The sequence below is a fragment of the Carassius gibelio genome, chromosome B5 (assembly GCF_023724105.1).
Source record: "Carassius gibelio isolate Cgi1373 ecotype wild population from Czech Republic chromosome B5, carGib1.2-hapl.c, whole genome shotgun sequence".
NCBI classification, from domain to species: Eukaryota; Metazoa; Chordata; class Actinopteri; order Cypriniformes; family Cyprinidae; genus Carassius; species Carassius gibelio.
Genome location: NC_068400.1, coordinates 39,095,118 through 39,119,197, shown reverse-complemented (window position 1 = coordinate 39,119,197; position 24,080 = coordinate 39,095,118). Strand labels below are relative to the sequence as shown.

Sequence of the window (24,080 nt, the reverse complement as noted above, 5' to 3'; positions counted from 1 at the left end):
AAATTTTTTCTAATATATTGCAATATATTGAAAGCGGCAATCATTTGTATATTTTGCAATTATATAATATATGTATCATCAATATATTATTAAATGTATTCAAATATAGAAAATATTAGAAAATAAAAAGGGAAAATAATATATTACAATATATCACAATATATTTTAAGAAATATATTGGTAAATATATTTTCCTTTCGTAAGGGTTGATTATGCAAATGATGCATATTAAATAGGGAGAGTAACTGCAATCAGAATCAAAACCAAATGATGGTAGATAATCAGTAACAGAAAACGTCTTTACACATCTTTTCTGACAGAAACGCTTTTAGTTTTTATTATTATTTTCAATCTTACGTGTGGCTAAAGAAAATAGGCCTAGATTGAGGTAATGGCCGTTGTAATCATTTTATTCTGACTGGACGAAACAGCCTTGCTGTCATCTCCATTACCACTCAGTGAAAAACAGCTGACAGCACTGCATTAAGAAATCACTTGGGAGGTGTTTAACTTGAGTCACAGAGAAAATGAAAGTGAAAGGATTTGTACCGTGTTTATAAGATCAGTGTAAGGGGTTTTTCAGTTCATCTGTTCTAGAGGACAGCAGGCAGCAGCTTTGAAGAAAATGGGTAAGTAAAGCCCGTAACGACATACACGCTAAACAAAAAAACACAAAATGTAAGTTAACCGAAGTCTATCAAATTTAGGCCTAGTTATTTTCATTGACCTAGCCTTTCTTCAACATTTGTGACGATTCTAAAGTAGGCTACACCTGGGTCCGTCAGACCGACTGGAAATATCCCTAGAATGTATTTTTGTTTTTCGTAATATAACTAGCTACATGTATTATGCTACATGTCGATCATGATTCAGTAGAAATAATTCTAGAGGGTTTTTTATTTATTTTTATATTTTTTATATAAAAAAAGGTCGTGCTTCTCTACCGGATCATAGAACACCGCATGTATTTTCGACCGGTTTCAACGCAAAAATAAACGTTAATGGACTGATGGACTGTTTCTATGATTTGTATGAAAATTATTACCAGCGACTTATTCAATTAACATTTATTTGTTTGGGTAAACCAGTCGTCAATACTGAGTTCCAACATGTAAAGTGAAAAGCGCAAAGGATTGAACAGAAAGTGAAGGCTTCTGTTCTTTTGGTCAGATGATTTTCGACTTGACGTGGTGCTGCGCAGACCGATCGGTGTATGACATCAATGAACCGCTTCTAGTCGAACATTCCGCTGTATGTCGAATTATGCTGCGTAGCTACTGAGAAGGGTCTGGCTGCAGACTTGCACTGGCACTCTCAGGCTTGCACTCGTGCTGTGTCTGAAATCACTCACTCATTCACTAATCCCTATATAGTGTATGGCAGTTGAGTTCACTATATCAGGAAGGAGTGAACAAATAAATAAGTGAACAGATTCGGTCAGTGACGTATAGCCTACACTGCGCGTGAGACTTGGAGCTGTTGCAAAAACATTGCCATATGTACTTTTATATTACATGTACCTAATTTTAGAAAATAACACTAATAGCAATAATACTCAAAATTACTTTATATTGCAGTTATACCTCCGCGTCAGCTGTGTGGTTTCATCGATGGTATATAATTTATTTATTTTTTTGTAATGCTTTTATGTTCATAATCATTAAATGCTATTAAAATAAGTACTCAGAACAAAAATAAACGCACATAAACACGTGCATAATTATGTATTTATTATTTTTAGTATCTTGACACACGCTCAAGCAGCGTTTTGAGCTCAGATAAGATGGTTGTAGAGTGTCCTGAGGCGACCGTTAATTTTACATTAGAATATACCTGTTATTAACGAAAAAATGTATATTATCCACCAAATTATCATCATTTTTGTAAGTTAACAACGATGCCACCTCAGTAAATTACTCAAATATTTAACTGAGTTATTGCCTACATAACATATTTTAATATAAATATATAAATAATGAAGGAAAAACGTTAAAACAGAAATAATAAAGATGTAAACTTCATCTCTCATTCAAACTCGCTCGCTCCCGCTCTCGCTTCCAGCTCGACGCTACTCCGCATTGGATTGTGGGAAATAGTGCTTCAGCGAGTGTTGTACATCGGTTGTACACTCGAAATCAGAATGAATTGTGGGTGAAAAGTAGTGGACAAATATAGGGAATGAAGTAGTTCACTCAGAATTCGGAGAACACTACAAAATGGCTGACACCCCATATAGTGCACTATATAATGGATAAGGGAGTGGTTTCGCACACAGCATCAGACTTTCTTTTTTTTCTTTTTTTTTTTTTTATTGAAATCTTTCCAGTACAGACATAACAATTATAAACATAACCATTTGAACATGACAGTTTAAGATGGCTTGCGGACAGAGTCAAACACAAAAGACAAGACGCTTAAGAGAAGCGAGAAAATTACAAGAGATAGAGATAAATTAACATAGTGAGAAGAAAAAGACTTGCACTCTCAGACACCTGTGCTTCCGCTAGTGACGTCATTTGCAGTCTTTATTTTTATGTATTTTTTTATTTCTTGATAACTTTTTGTTTGAATCTCTCAACATTTTACAACAGTAGTCAGCTGGTGAAGACAAGAAAAAAGAAACTAAATTACAATGTCACTTGCAATCGCCACCATAGACAGTAAAAGAAATGGACACAGCGACCCCATTGGAACTCAATTGAGACAAGTGAAGCCCATCTTTAGCGTTTTTTAGCACTTCCGTTTCTGATGCTCAGACTCAAACTAAGCTTGATGACGTCAGCAACCTGTCTGACAGATGTAAATCTTCTAGTAGCTGTGCGTGCAAACTGCCATCGTTAATCTTGCAGAGATGGCGAGCTTGAGCGGGGAGTTCTTTGACGTGAGTGAGCAGGAGCAAGTATTCTGATTAATTATTTTGTGTATTTTAAAATGTTACGCCAGTACCCCATATTAAGTGAATTGCCTGCAAGCTTCTCCTCCTGTCTGTACGGTAATGCGACAGAGAGTCGAGTGGTTATGAAGCAATCGTTAGCCTATTTTTACAAAAACTGTTTCTACAGGGCCATAATGTAACATAGAAGGAAATGGAGCCGTTTATACATTGTCGTGTATCTTTAGAAATAAATAATGGACAAATGGAGTCTTTAAACGCCTCAGATGTAAAGTTATTCGCTGTCAAAGTGACGCCAAAATGAATGGGAGTCAATGGGATGCTAACGCAAGTGAAGTTCTGCTACAAGATGGCGGCACGCGGCCGACTTCAACTTCCGGTCGACTTCCTCGGGGCCTGATCGCTACTTGCACTCTCCGCTACCTGTGACGTCACTTGCAATCGACACAAATCATGCGTGTTGCCAATGGAGACAAGACGCTGTGGTGGTGATTAAACGATTAAAACTAAATTAGTTGGCCTACTACTATAGTTTACAGGTTCCTGCAAGAAAAAGACAAGACCGGCAAATCAGTGACCACAGAACTGCAGAATATGAACGCAATTCACAAAGTCTTTCGTTAAGCGTTTTCCTCCTGTAGAAAAAACACTTAATATGGCATAATGTATTAAGATGCATTAAGTTAAATTAAAATACCAAATCCGATATATAGTTATTATTTAATGTACTACAAGGCAAGCAGATGGCTATGAACACAATGCGCAAACTTTGTCCTCTCATACAGCAAAACGCTTAATGTGTCCTAATAACAGACTAAGATGATAAAGACTATTCAGTAGGCCTAGCCTATATGTCTTGTTGTTGACTCAACGTATATACAGACCAGCAAATATGAACGTACATTATGAAATGCATTAAGTGATTTTAAAAGGATCAACTCTGTTTAGGCAAGCAGACAAGTACAGAACGCAGTGCGTTAAATTGTACATTTAACTTTTTCCTCCTATAGAAAATCATTATAAATAAAACGCATAATATATCTTAATGGACAAAGACAGTGAAATAAACGAGTTGTAGACAGTTTATTTTATATGGAAAAATGCTTAACGCAAAACTTTGTGTGTTGCGTTTATTCTGGGCTCACCTGCTTGCCTGTATATATTAGTTGTGTATTTTAATAATGTAGAGAAGCATATTGAGTTTGGCCTTTATCATCTAAGTCCATCATGGCACATTTTGCGGTACGTGAGGAAAATACTATATGCATATTCATTAAAATAACGAACTGTATATTTAATTTGATATTTTAATAGCATCTTAATACATTAAGCCATGTTGAATGTTTATGTTTTTCTACGGGAGGAAAACACTTAGCGAGAAACTTTGCACAAGCGTTCATATTCTGGTGTTCTGGCCACGGATTTGCCGGTCTTGTCTTTTTCTTGCAGGACCCTGTACGTTATAGTAGTAAATTAGGTTTAATTGTTTAATCACCACCACAGCGTCTTGTCTCCATTGGTAACCATAAACAGTAAAAGAAATAGACACAGCGACCCCATTTGAACTCAATTGAGACAAGTGAAGCCCATTTTTAGCTATTTTTAGCACTTCCGTTTCTGACGCGCAGACTCAAACTAAGCTTGATGACGTCAGCAGTAGACGTCAGATGTAAAGTTATTTGCTGTCAAAGTGACGCCAAAATGAATGGGATGTCAATGGGATGCTAACGCAAGTGAAGTTCTGCTACAAGATGGCGGCACGCGGCCGACTTCAACTTCCGGTCAACTTCCTTGCCGCCTGTTAGTAACACGCACGAATTGTGTCGATTGCAAGTGTCGCGGGTAGGAGAGAGTGCAAGTAGCGATTGCAAGTGACATTGTAATTACGTTTATTTTTTCTTGTCTTCGCCACCTGCCTACTGTTACAGAATGTTGGGAAATTCAAATAAAACGTAATAAAAAATTCAACTAATTACAAAATAAAGACTGCAAGTGAAAGTGTCTGAGAGTGCAAGTGCAAGTCTGCAGCCAGACCCTCTTGGAGCTACTGGGTGTCATATCACTAGTCTTTCTTCTGCAAAATGTAGCAAGGGTGTAAACTTTACCGTTGATGTGCAGATTTAGCCGTTCAAAATAACCACTGAAATAACTAGTGAAGCACTTACATTTAGACTAAGTAAGTGCAATTACATTAGTGAGGTAGCCTAATAATAGTGAGTAGTGAAGTGACATTCTGGAATCATTCTGCTTCGTCATTTTGTGACTTATGTTCCTGTTTAGGAGAGAAAATGGAGGTAACATCAATCAACAGTGCTGTTAAAACAGTTGTTATGCCATTAGTATGTTATAAAAGATAGCTATATTTTTTGTGTGTGTGAGTCCTCATTTTTCTCTTTTTCCCAATGCAGATGAGTTTAAGATATATTTCTCTGGAGAATCTAAATCAGATTCCACCATTCGGTGTCACCTGTCTCCTAAAATCAGTGCTGTTGATATGGAGATCAGATGGTTTAAGGAAACAGACTGTGTGTGTTTCTATAAGAACAGACGGTTGATATTGGGAGAGAGTTATGAAGGCATAATGAGTCTATGCACTGAGGAGCTGGAGAGAGGAATTGTGTCCTTGCGGCTGAAGGATGTCAGAGAATCACATGTTGGTGATTACCTGTGTCAGGTCACCAGTGGAGACAGGACAGCAGAGATAACAATAAGGACATGTGAGTGTTTCATATACTGTAACTACATTCGACCCCAGCTCTATCCTTTTTCCAGAATGAACTGAAATCCAGAGGATTGTTAAGTGCTTGATCAGAGTGTAATCAGTAAACTGAGAAAGGAGACCGCTTGTATTGATCTAATCTGTTTTTAAACTGTTCTTGTACCAAATTTACAAACCATCCAATCCCATCAGCCTCACTGTTTTTACATAACTGTTTTACTGTGATTCATACAACATGTTTCTCAACAGCATTAAAGGCCCATGGAGATCATAATGAAATGCCTCTACAAACAACAACATTATCGACTAAACAGGTAATAGAAAAATGAACAGTTTACAGCTTACTTTAATTACAGTGTGAATTTCTTCTATCATTTTTGAAACAACAGTGTTGGAGACAGTTACTTTTAAAGGTGATGCATTATAATATCATGTTACTCCTTAGTAAAGTAATTAGTTATGTTAGTTACTATTTATGAAAAGTAATGTGTTAAGTTACCTTTGAGTTACTTTTTAATTCTGGGCAGGATTTGCTTGTTTGTTTTTAATATAAAAAAGTTATTTTACAAATTTAAAAGCCTTTTACACCAAAGGTAAAATAAATACACCTCAGACTGAAGTAAATGTAAATTCATGTCTATACAGTAGAGGGCCAGTTCAGACAAATTGCATGAAGAATATGATGCAGGAGAAGAAAGTCCAACACTAATCAGAAATAACAGAAAATTAAACACAAATGTGCCATTTTTGCTTAGTATGGTTGAATTGAATCATAGAAGGTACATAAATTATATTTTTCTTATTTAACATATTTATATTGCAGGTGTGTATAATATTCTGAGATAGCATTTGACTTTTTTTATTTATTTTGAGAAACACTGAATCTGTTTTTTGTGCAGGCGAGATGAGTAAATACATGTTCAAATTTAGTCTAGAACTACATTTACATCATGTTCACACAGCAACTCTGCACTTACTCCCGATTTCTCTCAACATGGCAACACCAGCGCTGTCAAGTGTGGGAAAGAAACTCTCTGAAGTTATTTATTTGAAAAAGTATATATAGTACAGTATTATTAAGATATTTTAGTAATATAGTAAGATATATTCTTGTGAATTAAAAAAAGTAATGTGTTACTTTACTAGTTAATAAAAAAAAGAAAGAAATCTGACTACCTAACTCACATTTCTTGTAATGCGTTACCCCCAACACTGTAAATAACTGAAAGTATATTTTGTAGGTCTATATGATCCAATAAGATTTAACCCTCAAATGGTCTTCATTTCCTGTTTACACTTAAGGTCCTTGGGGTCAATATGATACCAAACATTGAAAGATTAACTGTGAAAAATATATGGATTTTTAATTATACAAATAATATATATTTTTTGTTGTTGTTTATGTCTAATCTACATTAATGCTGTGTTTTGGATGTTGAATTGTTTTGCAATTTTATTTTACTTAAATTTAAATAAAACCAACACCAAAAAAAACCCTATAAAAAAACTGCAATAAGCAGATATGAAGTGTGTGTGTGTGTGTGTGTGTGTGTGTGTATGAGAGAGAGAGAGAGAGAGAGAGAGAGAGAGAGAGTGTACAGGTACGTACGAGAGTATGCTTGTTCCACATTGCATTTGTGCTGTAGTATCAGGCCTTCATTTTTTGTTTAGACATTTTTCAGATTTAAGCAGGATTTTTTAATATTATTTGCCAATTTCTGTAAAAATGCTCTCTGTTGCAGTCACACACGTGTGTGCGTGTGCATGTGAGTAAGCATGTCTTTTCTACATTGCATTTGTGTCTGATCTAGTACCATGCCTTTATTTCTGTGTGGATATTTTCAGATTTATGCTAGATTTATAATTTTATTTATTTATTTATTTATTTATTTGAATTTCCCATTCATTTCAAGCTGCAGTAGGAAACTTTTGTAAAACAATTTTTTTTTACATATTTGTTAAACCTGTCATTATGTCCTGACAGTAAAATATGAGAGCTGCGGTCCGTTACTTTTTTATGTGTTCAAAATTTACAAAATGTCTATAATAAGTGAGTACACCATGAATCCATTTTCCAAACCGTGTTTTTAGCCTGTCCTGAATCACTAGGGTGCACCTATAATAATAATTTATATTCAGACTATTTTAGATTGCTTCGGGGATACCGCGGCGGAGTAACCCAGTACCTTTGTGATTCTTCATAGACATAAACAGAGAGAAGTAGCTCCGGCTACTATGTTCCTCCGCAAGACGCAAGCAGTTCTGTTTATTAACCGCTAGAGCGTCAAAAGTTACCGACTGCAGCTTTCAGTGTGGGGTCATATTTACCCCAAGGGCCAGATTTGTTAAAAAAAAATAATAATAATAATAATTATATATATATATATATATATATATATATATATATATATATATATATATATATATATATATATATATATATATATATATATATATATATATATATATATACACATAACTTTAGAACAACTGAATCAAACACCGTTTTTTATGTGAATATAGATGGAAAATGTAGAAAAGTCATAAAATCTTATTCCATTGAGATGAAGGGAATAATTTTTTTCATTGAGTAAAAGTTGATTGGGGTCATATTGACCCCAGGAACCGATTGAGGGTCAAGTAGCCATTTCAGTTACCATTACATTTCTATTTGTAATTAATATATATATATATATATATACACTTACTTGCTTTACTGTCAAAACGTTTGCAGTAAGAGCATGTCACTAGTACAGCAGTACCCTTGAAGGGGCAACTTTGTACCTCTTCTATCCATAGGTGCATATTAGTAGAGTAATATAATCTGTCCTAAGATACTACAGTGAACATTGTATGGCTAAGTAAGGTGCAAAGACATCACATGGGCAGCACTCTTAAAGGGACAAGCCATTGTACCACTCATTTTAGCAGAAAAATAAAAATTCTGTTTGATCATCAAACCAAATGGAAGATTTTTCTTACTATATTCAGCACTTGCTCTTCTATATACAATATACACATATTTGAACGGACTCCGTTTATATAACTGGATACAAAAGCTGGGTACAACAGGGACAATTATGTATATCTGTTCTGACACTCTCAACAGGTTTTAAGAATAATTAAAGAGTTTAGTAAATTATTATACAAATATTGAATTTATAATCAAATGGTGAAACTCTCTTGATTGTCCATTGTTTCTGAACTGTCTGAATATTTATTTAATATGATATTTCAGGATTTTCATGAAAGGATGATGAACAATATTCTTCTCTCAATGTTCTCAATGTTCTTCTCAACAGATCGACAAAACATGGACTAATGAGGAGAGAATAAAAATGGCAAATTCTGCTTTATTGGCAGGTGAGTTCTGTTAGAAAGCTTAAAGTACATTAATTTTAAACACAGAGAACTTGATTTATTCCATACAGAATAAATACATATGGTTATCTTATATATATATATATATATATGTGTGTGTGTGTGTGTGTGTGTGTGTGTGTGTATTAACATTTATAAAGAATTTTAATATGCTTGATTTCATAAAGTTTTCAATAGTCTAGAAAAAACTGCTCCACTAAAGGAAGATCTTCAGGGCAACAAGACTACAGTGCCACAGGCAGTAAAAGAGGAAAATAGCATGAATTTCCCAGAGACAGATATGGAAACCAGTGGCGGTACACCGGAGAAACAAGAAACTAAACAAAACCCACATCTGGGTGATCAACAACCAGGATTTTCAAGTCAAAGATTACAGGACAGTGGTAGGTATTTATGTCACATTAATAGTTTGTCAGGATACATTCGAATGAAATATTTTTGTATATTCCAAAGTTCATCTGCACTTGAACATACATATTCTCATGAAGACAGTGAATGGAGCAGATCAGTCTCATGCTGATGAAACACGGGGCAACTTATTGACCAATGTTTCTCGGGCACTTTCCCACTGAGAATGGGTAACAAATTTCTTTCTGGATACTTTAGATCAGTCTTGGACCCTGAGTCTCACCTGGTTTCCCCCCAACATTGATCAGAAAGTTGTCCTGTGTATCATCAGCCTCAGTGACTGCAGAACAAATAGAACGACAGAAATTCATCTGTGATTACTTTTGAGTAAATGATAGAATGATAGAAACAAAGACATGTTAACAGACACAGGTTAGATAGCTAAAATATATTATTATAAATAATGTAATTTCATATTTTCATGAAAGAGAAGGAACAGAGACTTGAGCATATCCAAAATCCAAGATTTCTCTCTTTTTTTATTTTATTTTACCATGCTGTTGAATGTTCTAGATGTTAAAGTGTGCATCTTTCGGACTGGAAAAACAAATGGCTGTGAGAAGGATTTTACTGACATGCTACAAAGCAGAATTGAGAATCTGACAGAAGTTGGATCAGTGGACGAGAGTAATATTATTCTGGTTTTCTGTCCTGTTGTTTCCCGAGCTGGAACTGACATTGACAATGCACTTGAAAGATTCAATCACAATACAGGTTGTATGAGTTTACTGTCACTTTTAAGTAATAAATATTTTTATTATTCAGAATATTCGGGAGTACCTGATATTTGGTGAGGACATTAGACAGATTTGTTTTGTCTAAATTTCCTGAACAGATACTAAGTTGGGAGTTCTAGTGGTGCTACATCACACATTTGACCCAGAGAAAACAGTCCCAGACAGCAGCAGATATGTCAACAGGACAGATATACTCACAGTGGACTGTCTGTTCTATGAGGATAAAGGATTACTGAAGTGTCAGAAGAATTTAGATGCATATGACAAAGTTGAGACCTGGTTAATACAGCAGGTATGTAACAAGATGCTCTAAAATATTTCATTTGAAAAACATTTCACTGTTTATTCATACGCTCATGTTCTAATCATTCTCTGCAGGGGGGGCAAAGAGGTGTCAAAATACGTCCTCGAGAAAGTAGGTTATAATCACTTTTTGTCATTAAATATAACCTCAGTAAATATATAATTTAAGTAACATTATATGTAACATAATTATACGTTGCTCATTGTTTTATAACAAAAGTTAACCCAGGACATATCCAAGATGCAGAACATGAAAGATGCAAATTAAATAAGGTAAATGTTATGTTGTTGTGCTTAAGTTGCTGTTTAAAATGCCGGTGTTTGTCCAGATACTGTGACTGAATTTCACTGTAAATTGTGTCTGTAGAAAGGTGCATCACTGACATTGCTAGGAAACAACAAACCTAGTACAGGTAAGTCTGCATCTTATGAGGGATCTCACACAATTACTGCTTGTTTAGTCCCACATTTTACATTTTTTGACTTTTGTCAAGTGTAACTATAGAACAGAATAGCTCATCTTCCTGGACACCATCCTAGAAAAATATAATAATTTTAAAAAATGTATTATTATGTTTCCATTCATTTTAATCTGATCATGTTGTATGTTTCCTTTTTTTTCTTATTCAATCCCAATTCATTTTCCAGGAAAGGTCAAAGTGTTCTCCATTTTTGCTGGAAAGATATGTGTGTGTGTGTGTGTGTATTAACATTTATAAAGAATTTTAATATGCTTGATTTCATAAAGTTTTCAATAGGCTAGAAAAAACAGCTCCACTAAAGGAAAATCTTCAGGGCAACAAGACTACAGTGCCACAGGCAGTAAAAGAGGAAAATAGCATGAATTTCCCAGAGACAGATATGGAAACCTGTGGCGGTACACCGGAGAAACAAGAAACTAAACAAAACCCACATCTGGGTGATCAACAACCAGGATTTTCAAGTCAAAGATTACAGGACAGTGGTAGGTATTTATGTCACATTAATAGTTTGTCAGGATACATTCAAATGAAATATTTTTGTATATTCCAAAGTTCATCTGCACTTCAACATACATATTCTCATGAAGACAGTGAATGGAGCAGATCAGTCTCATGCTGATGAAACACGGGGCAACTTATTGACCAATGTTTCTCGGGCACTTTCCCACTGAGAATGGGTAACAAATTTCTTTCTGGATACTTTAGATCAGTCTTGGACCCTGAGTCTCACCTGGTTTCCCCCCAACATTGATCAAAAAGTTGTCCTGTGTATCATCAGCCTCAGTGACTGCAGAACAAATAGAATGACAGAAATTCATCTGTGATTACTTTTGAGTAAATGATAGAATGATAGACACAGGTTAGATAGCTAAAATATATTATTATAAATAATGTAATTTCATATTTTCATGAAAGAGAAGGAACAGAGACTTGAGCATATCCAAAATCCAAGATTTCTCTCTTTTTTTATTTTATTTTACCATGCTATTGAATGTTCTAGATGTTAAAGTGTGCATCTTTCGGACTGGAAAAACAAATGGCTGTGAGAAGGATTTTACTGACATGCTACAAAGCAGAATTGAGAATCTGACAGAAGTTGGATCAGTGGACGAGAGTAATATTATTCTGGTTTTCTGTCCTGTTGTTTCCCGAGCTGGAACTGACATTGACAATGCACTTGAAAGATTCAATCACAATACAGGTTGTATGAGTTTACTGTCACTTTTAAGTAATAAATATTTTTATTATTCAGAATATTCGGGAGTACCTGATATTTGGTGAGGACATTAGACAGATTTGTTTTGTCTAAATTTCCTGAACAGATACTAAGTTGGGAGTTCTAGTGGTGCTACATCACACATTTGACCCAGAGAAAACAGTCCCAGACAGCAGCAGATATGTCAACAGGACAGATATACTCACAGTGGACTGTCTGTTCTATGAGGATAAAGGATTACTGAAGTGTCAGAAGAATTTAGATGCAGCGGACAAAGTTGAGACCTGGTTAATACAGCAGGTATGTAACAAGATGCTCTAAAATATTTAATTTGAAAAACATTTCACTGTTTATTCATACGCTCATGTTCTAATCATTCTCTGCAGGGGGGGCAAAGAGGTGTCAAAATACGTCCTCGAGAAAGTAGGTTATAATCACTTTTTGTCATTAAATATAACCTCAGTAAATATATAATTTAAGTAACATTATATGTAACATAATTATACGTTGCTCATTGTTTTATAACAAAAGTTAACCCAGGACATATCCAAGATCCAGAACATGAAAGATGCAAATTAAATAAGGTAAATGTTATGTTGTTGTGCTTAAGTTGCTGTTTAAAATGCCGGTGTTTGTCCAGATACTGTGACTGAATTTCACTGTAAATTGTGTCTGTAGAAAGGTGCATCACTGACATTGCTACGAAACAACAAACCTAGTACAGGTAAGTCTGCATCTTATTGACTTTTGTCAAGTGTAACTATAGAACAGAATAGCTCATCTTCCTGGACACCATCCTAGAAAAATATAATAATTTAAAAAAAATTATTATATTTCCATTCATTTTGATCTGATCATATTGTATGTTTCCTTTTTTTTCTTATTCAATCCCAGTTCATTTTCCAGGAAAGGTCAAAGTGTTCTCCATTTTTGCTGGAAAGATAAAAAGCTGTCAGAAGGAATTTTTTGACATTCTGAGAAACCGAACTGAGAATCTGGAGGAATCTCATAAAGTGGACGAGAGTGACGTTGTTCTAGTTTTCTGTCCTATTGTTTCTCGAGCTGGAACTGATATTGATGCAGCACTGAACAATTTAACTTACCCTACAGGTTGTTTTATTATCATCGTCAAACTATTTTAAATAAAGTTATTCATTCTCAGAATATTCTGCCTCAATGTGATGTGTGTATAAGCATTTCATATGAAATTATCCTTAATTTGTCTATGTCCTTAAACAGATTCTAAGCTGACTGTTCTAGTGGTAATTCATCACACGTTTGACCCAGAGAAAACAGTCCCAGACAGCAGGAGATCTATCAACAGGACAGATATACTCACAGTGGACTGTCTGTTCTATGAGGATACAGGATTACTGAAGTGTCAGAAGAATTTAGATGCATATGACAAAACTATAAACTGGTTAATACAGCAGGTATGTAACAACATGGCCCAGAAAATATCAAAACTGTTCAAAAATGTATTTAACACATTACATAATACTAATTAAGATCATATTGCAATTTATCTGCAGGGGGCAAAAATAGTCATCAAGAAATCCCCATGTGAAAGTAGGTTGTACTAAGTCACTTTATTAATAAATTAAGTATTATTAAAGTTTGCAGTATTATTAATTATTATTTTTATGGCTTTTTATTTTTTTAGTTTAATTGATATGTCCTAATTCTTAGTAACACACTTTATTTTTTTTTTAACTGTCCCTTATTTGAAACAGACAAATCATCTATCTTTACAGATGTTTCATCTTTTTTACAGGTAAGAACAAACACTTTTCTGAAATTGATTGTCTGTAAACACACTACAGTGCAACAGAACAAGTTTTAAAGAATATACAGCAGCTTTCTGATGTCCTATAGTTTGGCATGAAGAACTAATGTAACAAGTTTTAATTTATTAAGATATTAAGATTTTTGTAAAATACACTGTTCAACAAAAAAAAAATCTACCTCTTATTTTGTTAGGGTAGAATTAACATATACAGACTTTGATATCCAGTGTTTCAGAAAACACCAAAGATATGAGTACACATGAAGTGGATTATTATAGATTATTGCACTGCTGTTTTGCTCCTTTGGTTGAAAATGTTATAATTATATTAATGCCATTTTTCTGAACAGGCATGGGCAGTGGGATCTCCAAAACAGAAATCTAGTAGGTTAAAATTAGTCTTTGGTTACATTTGACAAACAAACAAATGAATGTCTTAGAAATTGAATTGTCTTTTTGCAATCTGGACCCTTAAAAATGACTAATAACCTAATATAGTGAGTTATACAATATCAGAAAGAAAATGAAAAAGTTCCAAAAGCTGTCACTGTGGTGGTACATTTTACAAAGGGACCGCCCCAGTGACCACATATGTACCCTTTTTTCAGAGAGTGTGTAAAATATTTGTAATTGAAAAAAAATAAATGAGTTAAGATGTTCCATGCGGCACTTTTTTTTTTTTTTTTTTGTAGCTATTTATGCCATTAATGTTATAAAAGATAGTTATATATTTTATGTGTGTGAGTCCTCATTTTTCTCTTTTTCCCAATGCAGATGAGTTTAAGATATATTTCTCTGGAGAATCTAAATCAGATTCCACCATTCAGTGTCACCTGTGTCCTGCAATCAGTGCTGCTGATATGGAGATCAGATGGTTTAAGGAAACAGACTGTGTGTGTTTCTATAAGAACAGACGGTTGATATTGGGAGAGAGTTATGAAGGCATAATGAGTCTATGCACTGAGGAGCTGGAGAGAGGAATTGTGTCCTTGCGGCTGAAGGATGTCAGAGAATCACATGTTGGTGATTACCTGTGTCAGGTCACCAGTGGAGACAGGACAGTAGAGATAACAATAAGGACATGTGAGTGTTTCATATACTGTAACTACATTCGACCCCAGCTCTATCCTTTTTCCAGAATGAACTGAAATCCAGAGGATTGTTAAGTGTTTGATCAGAGTGTAATCAGTAAACTGAGAAAGGAAACCGCTTGTATTGATCTAATCTGTTTTTAAACTGTTCTTGTACCAAATTTACAAACCATCCAATCCCATCAGCCTCACTGTTTTTACATAACTGTTTTACTGTGATTCATACAACATGTTTCTCAACAGCATTAAAGGCCCATGGAGATCATAATGAAATGCCTCTACAAACAACAACATTATCGACTGAACAGGTAATAGAAAAATGAACAGTTTACAGCTTACTTTAATTACAGTGTGAATTTCTTCTATCATTTTTGAAACAACAGTGTTGGAGACAGTTACTTTTAAAGGTGATGCATTATAATATCATGTTACTCCTTAGTAAAGTAATTAGTTATGTTAGTTACTATTTATGAAAAGTAATGTGTTAAGTTACCTTTGAGTTACTTTTTAATTCTGGGCAGGATTTGCTTGTTTGTTTTTAATATAAAAAAGTTATTTTACAAATTTAAAAGCCTTTTACACCAAAGGTAAAATAAATACACCTCAGACTGAAGTAAATGTAAATTCATGTCTATACAGTAGAGGGCCAGTTCAGACAAATTGCTTGAAGAATATGATGCAGGAGAAGAAAGTCCAACACTAATCAGAAATAACAAAAATTAAACACAAATGTGCCATTTTTGCTTATTAGTATGGTTGAATTGAATCATAGAAGGTACATAAATTATATTTTTCTTATTTAACATATTTATATTGCAGGTTTGTATAATATTCTGAGATTGCATTTGACCTTTTTTTATTTATTTTGAGGAACACTGAATCTGTTTTTTGTGCAGGCGAGATGAGTAAATACATGTTCAAATTTAGTCTAGAACTACATTTACATCATGTTCACACAGCAACTCTGCACTTACTCCCGATTTCTCTCAACATGGCAACACCAGCGCTGTCAAGTGTGGGAAAGAAACTGTCTGGAGTTATTTATTTGAAAAAGTATATATAGTACAGTAATATTAAGATATTTTAGTAATATAGTAAGATATATCCTTCTGAATTAAAAAAAGTAATGTGTTACTTTACTAGTTAATAAAAAAAAAAAAGAAATCTGACTACCTAACTCACATTTCTTGTAATGCGTTACCCCCAACACTGTAAATAACTGAAAGTACATTTTGTAGGTCTCTATGATCCAATAAGATTTAACCCTCAAATGGTCTTCATTTCCTGTTTACACTTAAGGTCCTTGGGGTCAATATGATACCAAACATTGAAAGATTAACTGTGAAAAATATATGGATTTTTAATTACACAAATAATATATTTTTTGTTGTTGTTTACGTCTCATCTAAATTAATACTGTGTTTTGGATTTTGAATTGTTTTACAATTTTATTTTACTTAAAGGGGGGGTGAAATGCTATTTCATGCATACTGAGTTTTTTACACTGTTAAAGAGTTGGATTCCCATGCTAAACATGGACAAAGTTTCAAAAATTAAGTTAATATATAAAATGTGTGTATAAAAATTAAGTCGTTGTCGCTGCTCTTGTTAAATTTCAGCCTCTGGATCTGATTCTGGATCATAAATATACGCTGAATATGACTGTTAGCCATGGTTTGTTTTGGATATTTTTTTCCTCACGGTAATGTCACAAGCTTCCAAACTCTCTCAACGCAAAAGCCTACTGGCGCTCGTGATTCTTTAGCTCCGCCCACACGTCACGCCTCCAGTCGCTCGGGTTTTTCCGGGAAAAATCGGTACAGACTATCTTTCTCTTATAGATATAATAAAACTAAAGACTTTTTGGAGTTATGAAGGATGCAGTACTACTCTATAGGTACTCAAGATTAACAGGATATTGAGTGAAAACGAGCATTTCACCCCCCCCCCCCCTTAAATTTAAATAAAACCAACACCAAAAAAAAACAATAATAAAAAAAACAACTGCAATAAGCAGATATGAAGTGTGTGTGTGTGTGTGTGTGTGTGTGTGTGTATGATAGAGAGAGAGAGAGAGTGTGTATGTGTGTACAGGTACATACGTGAGTATGCTTGTTCCACATTGCATTTGTGCTGTAGTATCAGGCCTTCATTTTTTGTTTAGACATTTTAATATTTAAGCAGGACTTATTGATTTTATTTGCCAATTTCTGTAAAATGTATTATATAAAATGTTGCAGTGCATCTGAGTAAGCATGTCTTTTCTAAATTTTTGTCTGATCTAATACCATGCTTTTATTTCTGTGTGGAAATTTTCAGATTCATGCCAGGTTTATTTATTTTTTTTTTTAATTATTTCCCATTCATTTCAGTGTGGGATCATATTTACCCCAAGGGCCAGATTTGTAAAAAAAAAAAAAAAAAAAAATGTACATACCTTCAGAACAACCAAATTAAACAGTTTTTTATGTGAATATAGATAGAACATCTATATAAAGTCACACAATCTTATTCCACTGAGATGAACGGAACCATTTTTTTAGTAGCCATTTAAGTTACCATTAAGTGTCTATTTGTCATTTAAAAAAAAAAAAAAAAAACATTTGCATGTTTTATACAAAAGAAAGCACTTTATCTGTAGGCAGAACATTGTTGCTGTCTAATTCCATTCACTTGCTTTACTGTCAAAACGTTTGCAGTAAGAGCATGTCACTAGTACAGCAGTACCCTTGAAGGGGCAACTTTGTACCTCTTCTATCCATAGGTGCATATTAGTAGAGTAATATAATCTGTCCTAAGATACTACAGTGAACATTGTATGGCTAAGTAAGGTGCAAAGACATCACATGGGCAGCACTCTTAAAGGGACAAGCCATTGTACCACTCATTTTAGCAAAAAAAATAATAAATAAAAATTCTGTTTGATCATCAAACCAAATGGAAGATTTTTCTTACTATATTCAGCACTTGCTCTTCTATATACAATATACACATATTTGAACGGACTCAGTTTATATAACTGGATACAAAAGCTGGGTACAACAGGGACAATTATGTATATCTGTTCTGACACTCTCAACAGGTTTTAAGAATAATTAAAGAGTTTAGTAAATTATTATACAAATATTGAATTTATAATCAAATGGTGAAACTCTCTTGATTGTCCATTGTTTCTGAACTGTCTGAATATTTATTTTAGATGATATTTCAGGATTTTCATGAAAGGATGATGAACAATATTCTTCTCTCAATGTTCTCAATGTTCTTCTCAACAGATCGACAAAACATGGACTAATGAGGAGAGAATAAAAATGGCAAATTCTGCTTTATTGGCAGGTGAGTTCTGTTAGAAAGCTTAAAGTACATTAATTTTAAACACAGAGAACTTGATTTATTTCATACAGGATACAAACATTTGGTTATCTTATATGTGTGTGTGTGTGTGTATTAACATTTATAAATAATTTTGGACCCACTTTATATTAAGTGGCTTTAACTACTATGTACTTACATTTTAATTAATAATTTAGTACAATGTACTTATTGTGTACATACATGTTTTTACATTGTACTTATATTTTTTAAAAAACGACATGTAATTACATCTGTATTTAATTTCTGTAATTACTTTTATAATTACACTGTTGACCCATACTTTACACCTTTACCCACCCTTAAACTTACCCATACCTCCAACCCTCTCCCTAACATTACCCCTATCCCACCTCAATAGCAGCAAAAGTGTTTTACAATACAATATGAACACAGTAAGTACATTGTACTTATTTTTTTATGTAAGTACATAGTAGTTATGGCCACCTAATATAAAGTGGGACCATAATTTTAATATGCTTGATTTCATAAAGTTTTCAATAGTCTAGAAAAAACTGCTCCACTAAAGGAAGATCTTCAGGGCAACAAGACTACAGTGCCACAGGCAGTAAAAGAGGAAAATAGCATGAATTTCCCAGAGACAGATATGGAAACCAGTGGCGGTACACCGGAGAAACAAGAAACTAAACAAAACCCACATCTGGGTGATCAACAACCAGGATTTTCAAGTCAAAGATTACAGGACAGTGGTAGGTATTTATGTCACATTAATAGTTTGTCAGGATACATTCAAATGAAATATTTTTGTATATTCCAAAGTTCATCTGCACTTGAACATACATATTCTCATGAAGACAGTGAATGGAGCAGATCAGTCTCATGCTGATGAAACACGGGGCAACTTATTGACCAATGTTTCTCGGGCACTTTCCCACTGAGAATGGGTAACAAATTTCTTTCTGGATACTTTAGATCAGTCTTGGACCCTGAGTCTCACCTGGTTTCCCCCCAACATTGATCAGAAAGTTGTCCTGTGTATCATCAGCCTCAGTGACTGCAGAACAAATAGAATGACAGAAATTCATCTGTGATTACTTTTGAGTAAATGATAGAATGATAGAAACAAAGACATGTTAACAGACACAGGTTAGATAGCTAAAATATATTATTATAAATAATGTAATTTCATATTTTCATGAAAGAGAAGGAACAGAGACTTGAGCATATCCAAAATCCAAGATTTCTCTCTTTTTTTATTTTATTTTACCATGCTGTTGAATGTTCTAGATGTTAAAGTGTGCATCTTTCGGACTGGAAAAACAAATGGCTGTGAGAAGGATTTTACTGACATGCTACAAAGCAGAATTGAGAATCTGACAGAAGTTGGATCAGTGGACGAGAGTAATATTATTCTGGTTTTCTGTCCTGTTGTTTCCCGAGCTGTATCTGACATTGACAATGCACTTGAAAGATTCAATCACAATACAGGTTGTATGAGTTTACTGTCACTTTTAAGTAATAAATATTCTTATTATTCAGAATATTCGGGAGTACCTGATATTTGGTGAGGACATTAGACAGATTTGTTTTGTCTAAATTTCCTGAACAGATACTAAGTTGGGAGTTCTAGTGGTGCTACATCACACATTTGACCCAGAGAAAACAGTCCCAGACAGCAGCAGATATGTCAACAGGACAGATATACTCACAGTGGACTGTCTGTTCTTTGAGGATAAAGGATTACTGAAGTGTCAGAAGAATTTAGATGCATATGACAAAGTTGAGACCTGGTTAATACAGCAGGTATGTAACAAGATGCTCTAAAATATTTCATTTGAAAAACATTTCACTGTTTATTCATACGCTCATGTTCTAATCATTCTCTGCAGGGGAGGCAAAGAGGTGTCAAAAAACGTCCTCGAGAAAGTAGGTTATAATCACTTTTTGTCATTAAATATAACCTCAGTAAATATACAATTTAAGTAACATTATATGTAACATAATTATACGTTGCTCATTGTTTTATAACAAAAGTTAACCCAGGACATATCCAAGATCCACAACATGAAAGATGCAAATTAAATAAGGTAAATGTTATGTTGTTGTGCTTAAGTTGCTGTTTAAAATGCCGGTGTTTGTCCAGATACTGTGACTGAATTTCACTGTAAATTGTGTCTGTAGAAAGGTGCATCACTGACATTGCTACGAAACAACAAACCTAGTACAGGTAAGTCTGCATCTTATGAGGGATCTCACACAATTAATGCTTGTTTAGTCCCACATTTTACATTTTTTGACTTTTGTCAAGTGTAACTATAGAACAGAATAACTCATCTTCCTGGACACCATCCTAGAAAAATATAATCATTAAAAAAAATGTATTATTATATTTCCATTCATTTTGATCTGATCATGTTGTATGTTTCGTTGGTTTTCTTATTCAATCCCAATTTATTTTCCAGGAAAGGTCAAAGTGTTCTCCATTTTGGCTGGAAATATAAAAAGCTGTCAGAAGGAATTTTTTGACATTCTGAGAAACCGAACTGAGAATCTGGAGGAAGCTCATGCAGTGGACGAGAGTGACGTTGTTCTAGTTTTCTGTCCTATTGTTTATCAAACTGGAGCTGGTATTGAAGCAGCACTGAACAATTTAACTTACCCTACAGGTTGTTTTATTATTATTAAATAAAGACTTTATTTCACAGAGTATTCTCCCTCAATGTGATGTGTGTATAAACATTTCATATTAAATTATCCTTTATTTGTCTATGTCCTAAACAGGTTCTAAGCTGACTGTTCTAGTGGTGCTTCATCACACGTTTGACCCAGAGAAAACGGTCCCAGACAGCAGCAGATGTGTCAACAGGACAGACATACTCACTGTGGACTGTCTGTTCTATGAGGATACAGGATTACTGAAGTGTCAGAAGAATTCAGATTCATATGACAAAACTGTGAACTGGTTAATACAGCAGGTATTTAACAACATGTTCCATAAAATATGAACACTGCTCTAAAATATATTGAACACATTACATATTACTAATTAAGATCATATTGCTTGTTTTTTCTGCAGGGGGCAGAAATAGGCATCAGAATAGCACCTCAAAGTAGGTTAAAGTCACTAAATTAGTCATTTTAATTAACTATAGATAATTAATAAATAAAGCCTACTTAATTCTAAGAAAATCTGACATATTTTTCTTTACCTCAAACGAAAATAGGATGCTTATATATGTTTTTGTTTTCATTTGCATGTTTTAATGATCAGTTACACACTTTATTTTTTGAAACTGTCCCTTATTTCAAACAGGCAAATCATTTGGCTTTCCAAGCCTTTCATTTCCATATTGGAGAAAGGTAAGAAGAAATACTTTTCTGAAACTGACTCTCTGTAAAAACACTACAGTGCAACAGAACAAATATTTCCAAACATACACCAGCTTTCTACGGAAGTTCTAAGCGGCCATGCATTATATTTTTTTTCCTTTTTGTTTTATCGTTATAATGACTTATTTTTCTCGTTATCTCGACATAACGAAAGTTTGTTTTCTCGTTATAACGACATGACTGTTTTACTGTTGCTGTAGTAACGAACTCAACTTTGACAGGCATCTGATGGACAACCATGCAGGCGCTCTTACTGTAGCCTATATTTGAGCAAATTTCGCCTAGGTAATAACGTCTACAATACTGTATATAAATAAAGGCTGATCAATCACTGTTGATTTCTCCAGAGACACTACAACGAACGTTTTGTTTTTTAAATGAACATGTTTAAATGGCAACACCGCGCCATTAGAGCTGCTTGGATTAAACTCACTTTTAATTTTCCCTTTATTTGAAATAAAATTATATATAATTTGTAATTTGTAGTAGTCATTATATGATGTGGCAGATATCATGTGTGTTACAAGCTTCTGTTTGAAAAGAGCGTTCATGTGTAACGTTACGTGTAGTGTATGTGTGTGTGTGTGTGTGTGTGTGTAGAAAAAAAAAACGATTACAACATTATAGAACAAAACTGAATTAAATTAGCCTATGGATTTTACATATACATCACATTTCTCATCAATATGGTTAACAATAAAGATTAGTAATAAGGAAAAGAAGCACATCAGCCTACATCGTTTAATCCCGTCCTACTGTAGATAAACAGAATACAGTGATGTCAACCTTGGTTTTGATAAGCAGTTATTTTATGACACAGAACGCGTTGGTGAAACTCATGCATCTAGCAGGAACTTAATACACAAAATATTCATATTGATTCAAGCATTTAACATTTATGAATTAATTAAATGTCAGTAATGAACAAGACTGCACAAATTGTAGCGATCACGAGGAAGGTCCGCGTACAGTAAAGTGGATAGTATACAACACCCCATCAGTTATATTCAGGTCTATAGTGCCACCTGCTGGCGCAGTTTTGTAACTTCTTAGAGAAAATTAAGTCGTTATAACGAGAAAACGAACTTCGTTATGTCGAGAAAACGAGAAAATTAAGTCGTTATAACGAGAAAACGAACTTCGTTATGTCGAGATAACGAGAAAATTAAGTCGTTATAACGAGAAAACAAAAAGAAAAAAAATATATAATGCATGGCCGCTTAGAACTTCCGTAGCTTTCTCATGTCCTAGTTTGGCATGAAGAACTTTTATTTTATGATTTGAAAATTGTGTGTGTGTGTGTGTGTGTGTGTGTGTGTGTGTGTGTGTGTGTGTGTGCGTGCATGCACACCATATATATACACACAGTATATATATTATATCACAGTAATAATAAATTCTGTGTTTTGTATATAGTGACCTATAGGGCGGGTAGCAGAATGACACTGAGGATCGCTCATCAACCACTCAGAAAGATCCTGTGACAACTATATACCTCGACTCTTCACAGATGAGATCTACTGTAGCTTGCGTCTATCAAATAAAAATGTTTTCAGATAGTGCTTAAAAATGCAATAATGTAATCAGCTAATTATTATCCAGTTTATTCCAGCCACAGTAAACTAAAAACAGATGTAATTTGTCTCAGAAGTCTTTGTTTTATTGTCTATGGCATCTGCTTGAATTGTATTTTCAGAAGCCTAGCATGTTGACAGGCATTTACAAACGATTATACAGTATAATTATATTGGCTACTAATGTGTGCAAATAAATGACCTGACAATGAGTGTATACAAAGTAAATTCTCATTGCTGCATGACAAAGCCCATGTATGATAATAAACTAATGTTCAGTTCTTCTGTCTAATTCCTAACATTAATGCAGAGGCCAATATAACTACGTAATAAATTAACAAAGTTTCTGTGTATTTAATTAAGAGATTTTCAATGTATTGTTTCTGTGCTGGTGTAAATGAATCATATTTCATCTGCATGATGTATTGATAGATTTTGTCTGCTACTGTGTCTTTACTCCAAATCTTAACGTCAAATGCGTCAAACAGGACCACAACCGCCACACTGAACTAATGCTTGAATCACTTAAACCTCGATCGGCTTTATCAGTATTCATATGATTAATTCATGACTTTTTAATGCAATAATAGGGTTACACATTGACTTTCTTCAGTCTATGCATGCATCTCTGAACTATATCACCCATGAACTGTTCAGCCCATGTATAAAGATCTAGTTCTGCCACAGATTCATTTACTGTTAATAAAGTGAAGATGAAAATATGCAGCAGGTTCCTGCAAGGCAAATCGCAGAAAATTATTTACTTT

At 34.1% G+C, this 24,080-nt stretch overlaps 1 protein-coding gene across 12 annotated transcripts; it reads left to right on the top strand.

Annotated features, from left to right (window-relative positions):
• The first annotated feature begins 504 nt into the window (after positions 1-504).
• Positions 505-23,594, top strand: si:dkey-27p18.3 (uncharacterized). Of its 12 annotated transcripts, none has more exons than XM_052556183.1 (35): positions 505-629; positions 5,302-5,610; positions 5,862-5,926; positions 8,915-8,975; positions 9,161-9,376; positions 9,915-10,115; positions 10,237-10,430; positions 10,517-10,553; positions 10,662-10,714; positions 10,809-10,854; positions 11,190-11,405; positions 11,924-12,124; positions 12,246-12,439; positions 12,526-12,562; positions 12,671-12,723; positions 12,818-12,863; positions 13,046-13,249; positions 13,379-13,572; positions 13,672-13,708; positions 13,873-13,913; positions 14,276-14,309; positions 14,700-15,008; positions 15,260-15,324; positions 18,292-18,352; positions 18,883-19,098; positions 19,637-19,837; positions 19,959-20,152; positions 20,239-20,275; positions 20,384-20,436; positions 20,531-20,576; positions 20,812-21,015; positions 21,131-21,324; positions 21,426-21,459; positions 21,663-21,709; positions 23,156-23,594. In XM_052556183.1, the coding sequence occupies exons 1-35, from the start codon at positions 626-628 to the stop codon at positions 23,156-23,158; spliced, it is 4,107 nt and encodes a 1,368-aa protein (XP_052412143.1). In that variant the 5' UTR covers positions 505-625; the 3' UTR covers positions 23,159-23,594. The 12 variants fall into 12 exon arrangements, with proteins under 12 accessions (XP_052412143.1, XP_052412142.1, XP_052412150.1 ...); XM_052556182.1 differs by having other exon boundaries at positions 13,034-13,249; XM_052556184.1 differs by lacking the exons at positions 505-629; positions 5,302-5,610; positions 5,862-5,926 and having other exon boundaries at positions 8,925-8,975; positions 9,171-9,376; positions 13,034-13,249.
• The last annotated feature ends 486 nt before the right edge of the window (positions 23,595-24,080 follow it).

Coding starts and splice junctions, on each gene's coding strand:
- si:dkey-27p18.3 (XM_052556182.1), top strand. Junction 12,724..12,817: donor AAAGATGCAAATTAAATAAG/GTAAATGTTATG, acceptor TTGTGTCTGTAG/AAAGGTGCATCACTGACATT. Junction 13,250..13,378: donor CAATTTAACTTACCCTACAG/GTTGTTTTATTA, acceptor GTCCTTAAACAG/ATTCTAAGCTGACTGTTCTA.